This window comes from Oncorhynchus clarkii, chromosome 6 (assembly GCF_045791955.1).
Source record: "Oncorhynchus clarkii lewisi isolate Uvic-CL-2024 chromosome 6, UVic_Ocla_1.0, whole genome shotgun sequence".
NCBI classification, from domain to species: Eukaryota; Metazoa; Chordata; class Actinopteri; order Salmoniformes; family Salmonidae; genus Oncorhynchus; species Oncorhynchus clarkii.
Window position 1 is genome coordinate 89764046 of NC_092152.1, and position 13932 is coordinate 89777977.

Below are 13932 nucleotides of genomic sequence, written 5' to 3' on the forward strand. Positions count from 1 at the left end.
TATGATGATCTCTTGATTACAATTTATTTTATTTTATACATTTGGACACTAATTAGTATAGCGATGTTAACCGATTCACTGCAACGTTTACATTTCAAGTTCGGTCAGGTTCTTACGAGTCAAAATACATTTTAAAGTCTAATGTCAACGAAGTCAATAAAGGTAAATAGACACAAACCAGCTTTCATTGACATTTGACACACACACAAAAAAAAAGCTTTTAAAAAAGATAGGGAGTTCCTAGTACTTAAACGGCTTCACGCTAAGAGGGAACTCCCTGTTCTCTCTGCTCTGCTGCTACACACTGGAGTGATGTGAAAGGTCCTGAGAGAGAGAGAGAGAGAGAGAGAGAGAGAGAGAGAGAGAGAGAGATAGAGGGACAGAGAGAGAGAGAGAGACAGAGAGAGAGAGAGAGAGAGAGAGAGAAGCAGAAAAAAAGAGAGAGAGAAGCAGAAAGAGAGAGAGAGAGAGAGAGAGAGAGAGAGAGACAGAGAGAGAGAGAGAGAGAGAGAGAGAGAGAGAGAGAGGTAACCAACAACTGGAAACTGTTGCTTTCACTTCCATGTGCCATAATTTCTCTGTGTACTTAAACACCTGTGTGAACACTGAGCCAAACACAACATGTGTTGAACGTTCCCAACTGCACACTGGACAGAATGACAGAGAGAGAATTGAGAGAGAGATACAGACATGTCGGCTTCAGCTTAGCAGCTATAACATTGACAAAGACCAACTGACACTTTCTTTCTTCACCCGAAAGGTCAGGTTCAAACTTCACCGGGATAAATGTCATCCATGAGCTACTTCATGAACAGAACCTATAAAGCCTCACAGAGGGGCATTATATAAAACACTGTCCCTATTTTCCTGAGGTAAAGTGGGGGTAGTTGTATAGACTACCTGAGGTAAAGTGGAGGAGGTAGTTGTATAGACTACCTGAGGTAAAGTGGAGGAGGTAGTTGTGTAGACTACCTGAGGTAAAGTGGAGGAGGTAGTTGTATAGACTACCTGAGGTAAAGTGGAGGTGGTAGTTGTGTAGACTACCTGAGGTAAAGTGGAGGAGGTAGTTGTATAGACTACCTGAGGTAAAGTGGAGGATGTGGTTGTATTTACTAAGACTACCTGAGGTAAAGTGGAGGAGGTAGTTGTATTTACTAAGACTACCTGAGGTAAAGTGGAGGAGGTAGTTGTATAGACTACCTGAGATAAAGTGGAGGAGGTAGTTGTATTTACTAAGACTACATGAGGTAAAGTGGAGGAGGTAGTTGTATAGACTACCTGAGGTAAAGTGGAGGAGGTAGTTGTATAGACTACCTGAGGTAAAGTGGAGGAGGTAGTTGTATAGACTACCTGAGGTAAAGTGGAGGGGGTAGTTGTATAGACTACCTGAGGTAAAGTGGAGGAGGTGGTTGTATAGACTACATGAGGTAAAGTGGAGGAGGTAGTTGTATAGACTACCTGAGGTAAAGTGGAGGAGGTAGTTGTATAGACTACCTGAGGTAAAGTGGAGGAGGTGGTTGTATAGACTACCTGAGGTAAAGTGGAGGAGGTAGTTGTATAGACTACCTGAGGTAAAGTGGAGGAGGTGGTTGTATAGACTACCTGAGGTAAAGTGGAGGAGGTAGTTGTATAGACTACCTGAGGTAAAGTGGAGGAGGTAGTTGTGTAGACTACCTGAGGTAACGTGGAGGAGGTAGTTGTATAGACTACCTGAGGTAAAGTGGAGGAGGTAGTTGTGTAGACTACCTAAGGTAAAGTGGAGGAGGTAGTTGTGTAGACTACCTGAGGTAAAGTGGAGGAGGTGGTTGTATAGACTACCTGAGGTAAAGTGGAGGAGGTAGTTGTGTAGACTACCTGAGGTAAAGTGGAGGAGGTAGTTGTGTAGACTACCTGAGGTAAAGTGGAGGAGGTAGTTGTGTAGACTACCTGAGGTAAAGTGGAGGAGGTGGTTGTATTTACTAAGACTACCTGAGGTAAAGTGGAGGAGGTAGTTGTATAGACTACCTGAGGTAAAGTGGAGGAGGTAGTTGTATAGACTACCTGAGGTAAAGTGGAGGAGGTAGTTGTATAGACTACCTGAGGTAAAGTGGAGGAGGTGGTTGTATAGACTACCTGAGGTAAAGTGGAGGAGGTAGTTGTATAGACTACCTGAGGTAAAGTGGAGGAGGTAGTTGTATAGACTACCTGAGGTAAAGTGGAGGAGGTAGTTGTGTAGACTACCTAAGGTAAAGTGGATGAGGTAGTTGTGTAGACTACCTGAGGTAAAGTGGAGGAGGTAGTTGTGTAGACTACCTGAGGTAAAGTGGAGGAGGTGGTTGTATAGACTACCTGAGGTAAAGTGGAGGAGGTAGTTGTGTAGACTACCTGAGGTAAAGTGGATGAGGTAGTTGTGTAGACTACCTGAGGTAAAGTGGAGGAGGTAGTTGTGTAGACTACCTGAGGTAAAGTGGAGGAGGTAGTTGTGTAGACTACCTGAGGTAAAGTGGAGGAGGTAGTTGTGTAGACTCCCTGAGGTAAAGTGGAGGAGGTAGTTGTGTAGACTACCTGAGGTAAAGTGGAGGAGGTGGTTGTATAGACTACCTGAGGTAAAGTGGAGGAGGTAGTTGTGTAGACTACCCGAGAGAGTGATGTAATGAGGAAGAATAGAAGCTCTTTTCAAAGAAGAGAATATGTCCCAAATTGCACCCTATTCCTTATATAGTGCACTACTTTTGGGCTTCTCCCCACAGGGTATTGGTCAAAAGTAGTGCACTATAATGGAAATAGGGAGCCATTTGGGATGCAGATGGATGGCGTGTGTTTCAACAACAGCAGGAAATACCACACACACACACACACACACACACACACACACACACACACACCAGACAGTGCTCTGTTCCGAGATCTGCTGTTCCCATCTGGGCCGCTGTCACAGAAACCTAACACAACACAACATCCACTAACCTCAGACCAACGCAGCACACGTATCTGACGTAACCCATGGCACACACACACGCACACATCCACGCACACACACGCGCACGCGCACGCACACACGCACCCACAGACACGCGCACGCACGCACACACACACACACACACATGCACACCGGCACGCACACACACACGTGTGCGCACGCACACACGCACCCACAGACACGCGCAGGCAGACTACAATACGTTGCCACAAATCACTCAACTTCTCTTGTTTACTTGAAGCGAAACGAGATCTAACCCTGTTGCCAACACATAATTTAAACTCTATAGTCTGAAGAACTCCTCAGAGACAACGAGCACAGTTAATAAAGAACGAAGAGGCAAAAGTCTAACCATTAATGGTAAATATAAAGCCCTGTGTGCAGACACCCACCGGGATACGGCAGAGTTCCCCACTGAGTGCAACGTCTCGTCCATCTAGTCAGGCAGCCGGTGTCTTCACAGCCACTGGTGACCATAGCAACGAAATAAACAAACACTACGTGCGAAAGGTGACTCGCTATAGCGCCGCAGGCGTGCATTAAAAACATATTTACCTGAACGTGCAACAGAAATGATGAATCCAAAAAATAGATTAGAAAACAATGATTTATAGAATCTGCTGACTCACACATATTATGCACACACACACCCACACCCACACTCACACACACTCACACACATACACACACACACACACTCACACACATACACACTCACACACATACACACAAACACACCCACACACACACACTGACCCTGTATATAGTATGGAATTAACTGACCCTGTATATAGTATGGTATTAACTGACCCTGTATATAGTATGGTATTAACTGACCCTGTATATAGTATTAACTGACCTTGTATATAGTATGGTATTAACTGACCCTGTATATAGTATTAACTGACCCTGTATATAGTATGGTATTAACTGACCCTGTATATAGTATGGTATTAACTGACCCTGTATATAGTATGGTATTAACTGACCATGTATATAGTATGGTATTAACTGACCCTGTATATAGTATGGTATTAACTGACCCTGTATATAGTATGGTATTAACTGACCCTGTATATATTATGGTACTAACTGACCCTGTATATAGTATGGTACTAACTGACCCTGTATATAGTGACCCTGTATATAGTATGGTATTAACTGACCCTGTATATAGTATGGTACTAACTGACCCTGTATATAGTATGGTATTAACTGACCCTGTATATAGTATGGTACTAACTGACCCTGTATATAGTATGGTATTAACTGACCCTGTATATAGTATGGTATTAACTGACCCTGTATATAGTATGGTATTAACTGACCCTGTATATAGTATGGTATTAACTGACCCTGTATATAGTATGGTATTAACTGACCCTGTATATAGTATGGTATTAACTGACCCTGTATATAGTATGGTATTAACTGACCCTGTATATAGTATGGTATTAACTGACCCTGTATATAGTATGGTATTAACTGACCCTGTATATAGTATGGTACTAACTGACCCTGTATATAGCATTTCACTGTACCTGTGCAGGTGACATCAAATTAAAACCCTGAAACATGAAACCTATTGTTAAACGTGTCTGTGTAAACGGCTAGCTGTTAGCCAGCTAGCTAAAGAGGACAAAGGCCGTACGGAGCTGACGTATCGCCCCCAACAGGCTGCGTCGTCTCCCGTGATTGGTCAACGATGACCCCACTGCTTCATGAATAGGACAGGTTTCTATTTTCTCAGCCTCACTTGAGTGGCAGTCATCGGCACGAGCACCGCCCCGACCGCTCTGCCTGGATAGAATTTCACCCCCCCCCCCCCCCCAAACCACGTCTAGTCTTCATTGAAAATGAATGGGCCCCCGCCCCCCCCTTAAGGACCAGTCTCTCTTCTCCACACGTAGAACACTAGCTCAGCACAGCAGTCTAGACAAAATGGCTGATTGTCCCCGTGTTGTGGGTGCAGCGTCGTCTCACTAGAATAACAAAGTGAGTGGAAGGAGGATTATATTTCAGGAGTTCACACCCAAACTCACAGAATATGAATGTTGTTCATAAAAGTGCTATGTTCGGGATTTTGACTGCAGGTCTAGACTCACTTGATATTCAGGACCAAGGTCAGGAGAATTTCTGCTCAGGAGATCCTTACCTTATAGTATTGTTCAGATGTGTAGATGGGGTTAGGGTTAGAGGGGAGTATCAGAGATGTGTGGATGGGGTTAGGGTTAGAGGGGAGTTTTAGAGATGTGTAGATGGATGGGGTTAGAGGGCATGGGGGTAGGGTTAGTGGGGATGGGGGTAGGGTTAGAGGGGATGGGGGTAGGGTTAGATGGGATGGGGTAGGGTAGGGTAGGGTTAGAGGGGATGGGGGTAGGGTTAGAGGGGATGGGGGTAGGGTTAGTGGGGATGGGGGTAGGGTTAGGGTTAGAGGGGATGGGGGTAGGGTTAGATGGGATGGGGGTATGGTTAGATGGGATGGGGTAGGGTTAGGGTTAGAGGGGATGGGGTAGGGTTAGAGGGGATGGGGGTAGGGTTAGGGTTAGAGGGGATGGGGTAGGGTTAGGGTTAGAGGGGATGGAGGTAGGGTTAGAGGGGATGGGGTAGGGTTAGAGGGGATGGGGGTAAGGTTAGAGGGGATGGGGTAGGGTTAGAGGGGATGGGGGTAGGGTTAGATGGGAAGGGGGTAGGGTTAGATGGGATGGGGGTAGGTTTAGATGGGATGGGGTAGGGTAGGGTTAGAGGGGATGGGGGTAGGGTTAGAGGGGATGGGGGTAGGGTTAGATGGGATGGGGGTAGGTTTAGATGGGATGGGGTAGGGTAGGGTTAGAGGGGATGGGGGTAGGGTTAGAGGGGATGGGGGTAGGGTTAGAGGGGATGGGGGTAGGGTTAGATGGGATGGGGGTAGGTTTAGATGGGGTGGGGTAGGGTAGGGTTAGAGGGGATGGGGGTAGGGTTAGAGGGGAAGGGGGTAGGGTTAGATGGGATGGGGGTAGGGTTAGTAGTCGAGTACAGAACATCTGCATCATTCGGTCACCGTCCAGAGACACCAAACGAATCACTTGTATCGATCTATCTAGGAACGTATCTGTTGCAAATCCTAGCGTAACGTTCACGGAGCATCTGTCTTCTGTAGTTGTAATCTACAAAGGCTTCTGAAAGTCTAGGAAGGCTTTGATCATCAAAGATAAAGTCCTTGTAGAGACGTGTTACATGTAAAAACGAAAAGAGCCAACAGGCCGACCCCTTCCAGCTGTGAGCCTGATGAATTATTGCATAACAGCTCATTTCATTCACCAATATAATAATATGTCTTTTTAATGGCTGTATAGTGTATTGTTTCTGTGGGCTGTCAGTGTTACGCTGTCTATGTCCAATATAATAATATGTCTATATAATATCTGTATATTGTATTGTTTCTGTGGGCTGTCAGTGTTACGCTGTCTATGTCCAATATAATAATATGTCTATATAATGGCTGTATATTGTATTGTTTCTGTGGGCTGTCAGTGTTACGCTGTCTATGTCCAATATAATAATATGTCTATATAATATCTGTATAGTGTATTGTTTCTGTGGGCTGTCAGTGTTACGCTGTCTATGTCCAATATAATAATATGTCTATATAATATCTGTATAGTGTTTCTGTGGGCTGTCAGTGTTACGCTGTCTATGTCCAATATAATAATATGTCTATATAATATCTGTATATTGTATTGTTTCTGTGGGCTGTCAGTGTTACGCTGTCTATGTCCAATATAATAATATGTCTATATAATATCTGTATATTGTATTGTTTCTGTGGGCTGTCAGTGTTACGCTGTCTATGTCCAATATAATAATATGTCTATATAATATCTGTATATTGTATTGTTTCTGTGGGCTGTCAGTGTTACGCTGTCTATGTCCAATATAATAATATGTCTATATAATATCTGTATAGTGTTTCTGTGGGCTGTCAGTGTTACGCTGTCTATGTCCAATATAATAATATGTCTATATAATATCTGTATAGTGTATTGTTTCTGTGGGCTGTCAGTGTTACGCTGTCTATGTCCAATATAATAATATGTCTATATAATATCTGTATAGTGTATTGTTTCTGTGGGCTGTCAGTGTTACGCTGTCTATGTCCAATATAATAATATGTCTATATAATATCTGTATATTGTATTGTTTCTGTGGGCTGTCAGTGTTACGCTGTCTATGTCCAATATAATAATATGTCTATATAATATCTGTATAGTGTATTGTTTCTGTGGGCTGTCAGTGTTACGCTGTCTATGTCCAATATAATAATATGTCTATATAATATCTGTATATTGTATTGTTTCTGTGGGCTGTCAGTGTTACGCTGTCTATGTCCAATATAATAATATGTCTATATAATATCTGTATATTGTATTGTTTCTGTGGGCTGTCAGTGTTACGCTGTCTATGTCCAATATAATAATATGTCTATATAATATCTGTATAGTGTATTGTTTCTGTGGGCTGTCAGTGTTACGCTGTCTATGTCCAATATAATAATATGTCTATATAATATCTGTATATTGTATTGTTTCTGTGGGCTGTCAGTGTTACGCTGTCTATGTCCAATATAATAATATGTCTATATAATATCTGTATAGTGTTTCTGTGGGCTGTCAGTGTTACGCTGTCTATGTCCAATATAATAATATGTCTATATAATATCTGTATAGTGTATTGTTTCTGTGGGCTGTCAGTGTTACGCTGTCTATGTCCAATATAATAATATGTCTATATAATATCTGTATAGTGTTTCTGTGGGCTGTCAGTGTTACGCTGTCTATGTCCAATATAATAATATGTCTATATAATATCTGTATATTGTATTGTTTCTGTGGGCTGTCAGTGTTACGCTGTCTATGTCCAATATAATAATATGTCTATATAATATCTGTATATTGTATTGTTTCTGTGGGCTGTCAGTGTTACGCTGTCTATGTCCAATATAATAATATGTCTATATAATATCTGTATATTGTATTGTTTCTGTGGGCTGTCAGTGTTACGCTGTCTATGTCCAATATAATAATATGTCTATATAATATCTGTATAGTGTTTCTGTGGGCTGTCAGTGTTACGCTGTCTATGACTGAGTTCCAAATAGCATCCTGTGTTTTTTTATAGTGCATATCCCTATGGGCCCTGGTCAAAAGTAGTGCACTAAATAGGGAATAGGGAGACATTTGGGACGCAGGCTAAGACTATTCAGGGCTCCTAGACTAGTTATGGGGTCAGGGGATGGGCATCTCTGATACTCCCCTCTAACCCCATCCATCTACACATCTCTGATAATCCCCTCTAAACCTAACCCTATCCATCTACACATCTCTGATACTCCCCTCTAACCCTAACCCCATCTACACATCTCTGGTACTGCCCTCTAACCCTAACCCTCTAACCCTAACCCCATCTACACATCTCTGGTACTGCCCTCTAACCCTAACCCTCTAACCCTAACCCCATCTACACATCTCTGGTACTGCCCTCTAACCCTAACCCTCTAACCCTAACCCCATCTACACATCTCGGATACTGACCTCTAACCCTAACCCTCTAACCCTAACCCCATCTACACATCTCTGATACTCCCCTCTAACCCTAACCCTCTAACCCTAAACCCATCTACTCCCCTCTAACCCTAACCCCATCTACAGATCTCTGATACTCTCCCTTAATACCGCCTCATAAAATTAAGTGCTTAGTAAAAAATAGATAAAAGTAACAAAAATTAAAGAGCAGCAGTAAAAATAACAATATGGAGACTATATACAGGGTATTACGGTACAGAGTCAATGTGGAGACTATATACAGGGTATTACGGTACAGAGTCAATGTGGAGGCTATATACAGGGTATTACGGTACAGAGTCAATGTGGAGGCTATATACAGGGTATTACGGTACAGTCAATGTGGAGACTATATACAGGGTATTACGGTACAGAGTCAATGTGGAGGCTATATACAGGGTATTACGGTACAGAGTCAATGTGGAGGCTATATACAGGGTATTACGGAACAGAGTCAATGTGGAGGCTATATACAGGGTATTACGGTACCGAGTCAATATGGAGACTATATACAGGGTATTACGGTACCGAGTCAATGTGGAGGCTATATACAGGGTATTACTGAACAGAGTCAAAATGGAGACTATATACAGGGTATTACGGTACAGAGTCAAAGTGGAGACTATATACAGGGTATTACGGTACAGAGTCAATATGGAGGCTATATACAGGCTGTTACGGTACAGAGTCAAAGTGGAGACTATATACAGGGTATTACGGTACAGAGTCAATATGGAGGCTATATACAGGCTGTTACGGTACAGAGTCTATGTGGAGGCTATATACAGGGTATTACGGTACAGAGTCAAAGTGGAGACTATATACAGGGTATTACGGTACAGAGTCGATATGGAGGCTATATACAGGCTGTTACGGTACAGAGTCAATGTGGAGGCTATATACAGGGTATTACGGTACAGAGTCAAAGTGGAGACTATATACAGGGTATTACGGTACAGAGTCATTGTGGAGGCTATATACAGGGTATTACGGTACAGAGTCAATGTGGAGGCTATATACAGGGTGTTACGGTACAGAGTCAATGTGGAGGCTATATACAGGGGGTACCAGTACAGAGTCAATGTGGAGACTATATACAGGGTGTTATGGTACAGAGTCAATGTGGAGGCTATATACAGGGTATTACGGTACAGAGTCATCTGTGTTGGGAGGGGTGGGGGGGGGGGGGTTGTGTGTGGGGAGGGGGGGGCGTTGTGTGTGGGGAGGGGTGGGGGGGGTTGTGTGTGGGGAGGGGTGGGGGGGGTTGTGTGTGGGAAGGGGTGGGGGGGGGTTGTGTTTGGGGAGGGGTGGGGGGGTTGTGTGTGGGGAGGGGTGGGGGGGGGGGGTTGTGTGTGGGGAGGGGTGGGGGGGGGTTGTGTGTGGGGAGGGGTGGGGGGGGGGGTTGTGTGTGGGGAGGGGTGGGGGGGGGGTTGTGTGTGGGGAGGGGTAGGGGGGGGTTGTGTGTGGGGAGGGGTGGAGTAGTTATTTCGTCATTATTTTGTATGTGTACTGTAGTGGCCATTAGGTCTCGGTTGATAGTAAATATGAAACATTTAACATTACTGTAACCTGGGTCCGTAGGTAGAAAACATAGATACAGAGGACAGGTCTGATTTAAATGGGACAACATGATTACATTGCACTGAAAACTCACCAAACTTTTCCTGAAGTATTTACCTGTTAGAAAGCATTTGAATACCAAACTCACAAAAAATATATTTACACAATTACACACACTTACCATAACATGTGCAAATTGTGATGGAAATTGTGATGGTAATTGTGATGGTAATTGTGCTGGTAATTGTGATGGTAATTGTGATAGTAATTGAGATGGTAATTGAGATGGTAATTGTGATGGTAATTGTGATGGTAATTGTGCTGGTAATTGTGATAGTAATTGTGATAGTAATTGTGATGGTACTTGTGCTGGTAATTGTGATAGTAATAGTGCTGGTAATTGTGATAGTAATTGTGATGGTAATTGTGATGGTAATTGTGATAGTAATTGTGATGGTAATTGTGATAGTAATGGTGATGGTAATTGTGATAGTAATGGTGATGGTAATTGTGATAGTAATTGTGATGGAAATTGTGATGGTAATTGTGATAGTAATTGTGATGGTAATTGTGATGGTAATTGTGATAGTAATTGTGATGGTACTTGTGATAGTAATTGTGATGGTATTTGTGATGGTAATTGTGATAGTAATTGTGATAGTAATTGTGATGGTACTTGTGCTGGTAATTGTGATAGTAATAGTGCTGGTAATTGTGATAGTAATTGTGATGGTAATTGTGATGGTAATTGTGATAGTAATTGTGATGGTAATTGTGATAGTAATGGTGATGGTAATTGTGATAGTAATGGTGATGGTAATTGTGATGGTAATTGTGATGGTAATTGTGATAGTAATTGTGATGGTACTTGTGATAGTAATTGTGATGGTACTTGTGATAGTAATTGTGATGGTACTTGTGATAGTAATTGTGATGGTACTTGTGATAGTAATTGTGATAGTATTTGTGATGGTAGCTTTTTTGAAGAACAGAGAAGAAAAGATGCTGAAGCCTCACACACGTGATATCATTGAAAAGCCCAGAATGTACCTGTCAAAGGTACAACAAGTCCCAACACAGTGGCGTGTATGGCCTCTGGGACACGGAGAAAAACAACATGACCATTAGAGAGGACAACAATGAACTGCTGGGTCTCAGAAAGCTATAGGATGGCAGATCGAGGACTTTATGTTCTCCATCTAATGACATGAAGCATCTTATCCTATGGGAAACACTCCCTGTGTCTGAGCTCTGGCACACTGCTTTATCACGTGGTAATAACATGGATTACGCTTGTGGAGTTTATATGTCCCACCTAATGATATGATATGAAGCATCTTATGGGGAACACTCATCTGTGTCTGAGCTCTGCTAGCTGAGTCTGTTGCTGGACAGATTGGCTGTAAGGCAGGCAGAGTGTGTGTCTGGGGCTGGGCCTGGAGCCGAGAGAGAGACTGAGAGAGAGAAACAGAAACAGAGAGAAAGAGAGAGAGCGAGAGAGAGAGATAGAGAGAGGGAGAGAGAGACTGAGACAGAGAGAGAGAGAGAGACTGAGAGAGAGAGAGAGAGAGAGAGAGAGAGAGAGAGAGAGAGAGAGAGAGACAGACTGAGGGAGAGAGAGGTAGAGACAGACTGAGAGAGAGAGAGAGAGAGAGAGAGAGAGAGAGAGAGAGAGAGAGAGAGAGAGAGAGAGAGAGAGAGAGAACTGATGTTGGCAGGGAAGGGGTTGTCACTAGTTACCAAAAGCACAAAGTGAAAAATTGGCTATATTTTTGAAAATTCATGAAAACAAAAATAGCTTTTTTTTGTCTTAATTCAAGGTTAGGGTTAAAATCCGATTTTAAGAAGATAAATTGCAGAAATAGGCGCGGTTTTTCCATAATTATGACTTTGTGGCTGTGGTAACTAGTGAAGAAAGAGTGAAGGGGGTGTGGTACATCCTCCCACAGCAAAACAAAGAGCTTAGAGTCACACTTACCATCTCTCTCTCTCTCTCCCACTCTTTCTCTCTTTACCCTCTCTGTCTATCTCTCTCTCTCTCTTTCTCTCCCTCCATCCATCCTTTCCTATTGGATTTATAGTTTACAGTAAAGAAATTGATTTGACTTTCTCAGAAACGTTTTCTGATAAAAGTCTAATCGTTTTGTTGTTGTTGTTATGTGCACCGTGTTTCTTGTGTTTTTCTATCAACTGAAACAAAGCCCATAGTGGTATAGTTGAGTTGTATGAATCCCATTTCGCTGCACCTGCTGTTCTACATCAGCCATACAGCAGGTCATTGAGTTGAGTGTTTTCTCCACGCGCTCAACTTATTCACCGGCCAGTAAATACAGACAAGGCTACAATGTAACGCAGCTCTCTCATTCACAGCAGCTCTTAACATTGTTTCAGAGAGGATTGTTTACAGGGTTAAGTGTATATTAACAGAATAGTTAGATCATGTGGGGGTTTTTTAAAAGCGTTTTATATGTGCAAACGGGTCAATAGAATAGTTGAGGTGAGCGACCGTATGTGTGACACGTGGTGCATTGCATCAATGCGTTGGCTCACATCCAATTTAGGGTCACTATTCGTCCCTATTCACACCCAGTTCTTCACAATACTAGGCTACTAGTGAAACTGAACAAAATAAATAATGGGGAGTTTAACATCACTATAAATAATGTATTTTGAATGTAAATTGTTTTAAAGGGAACTGACCTGTGTGTGTCCTTAGGTGCGCTTTGAGGTGGGACGACTTCCCGTAAACTTTTTCACAACCTGAATAATGACATTTGTGCTTTTTCTGCGGCGATTCTGGTTCGGATCGACCTCTGACACGTTTACTGCCTCTTTGTGTGAGGTCGGCGGCGGGGCTGACGAGGATAGGTGTGGCAGTATTCCCATCCTCTGTGACTGGAGCTGGCGATACGCACCCTTCTGGTATTTTTGCCTGCTCGGCAATATCGCTAGTGGTCGTGGGTGCCTGCTGGTTAAAATCCGCTAGAATCCTCGCCACCACGAAAAGAGAGGAGTTGTCTTTGACCATGTCCTCTCCATCGTTCCTTGGACAGCAGGCTGGCTCTGTTTTGAACTCTCTGTTCTCTTTAGGGTGAACGACAGCCCGACTGGACATAGACACAAGGCACTCAGCGGCGAAATGATCCATATCCCTTCAAACGGAACACCGATGCGTCGTTGGTGACATTCAAATATAACAACTATGTTCTGGAATAAAGGATTTCGGTCAGGTTTGATCCCTTTATGTGATTATGGAGGTAGCTTTGGTCTCAGTATGCTATCAATAGGAAACAACTCACATCATACATGTTACCGGCTTCTCCATGGAATCGCCATCCTAGATCCCCAAAATAAAATCTAAACGTAAACACGTCGAGTATGAATCCCTTTCCGGTCTTTGGAAATTACACAGTTATGAAATGATGATAACTTTTCTTTCTTTCTGTAGCCAAATGAACATACTCCATCCCAGTGATATTTCCCTAGTTGTCTCCTGCATTGTGACAGGTCAATGTGCCGAGTCGACTAGAAGCTGTTTCCATGCTGGGGGCGTGCCCAACTTCATGCATAAAAAGGGGTGTGTCGTCTTGCAGCTGCTTATCCATTGGATACCGATGCGTTCCAGAGCGCCAGAATCGTGACCTCGTTAAAAACAAAGTTAGATCGGGACATGATGTACTATATAGAGAGACAGTGCTGTGGACTGTTGTATCTGCGATAAAGAGCCCTCCTCTCTCTCTCTCTCTGTCTCTCTCTCTCTCTCTCTCTCTCTCTCTTATCTTCTAGAGAAAAAAAACGTCTCAGTGCAAGAGG

The 13932-nt window shown here is 43.0% G+C and overlaps 1 protein-coding gene across 1 annotated transcript in view; it reads right to left on the reverse strand.

Annotated features, from left to right (window-relative positions):
• Window positions 1-13641, reverse strand: part of LOC139411792 (Krueppel-like factor 13) — a 53247-nt gene extending 39606 nt beyond the window's left edge. The window contains exon 1 of the mRNA XM_071158537.1: window positions 12820-13641. Within this exon, the coding sequence (XP_071014638.1) occupies window positions 12820-13267 (448 nt within the window). The 5' untranslated portion in view covers window positions 13268-13641. The remainder of the gene's footprint in view (window positions 1-12819) is intronic.
• Between the last annotated feature and the right edge of the window lie 291 nt (window positions 13642-13932).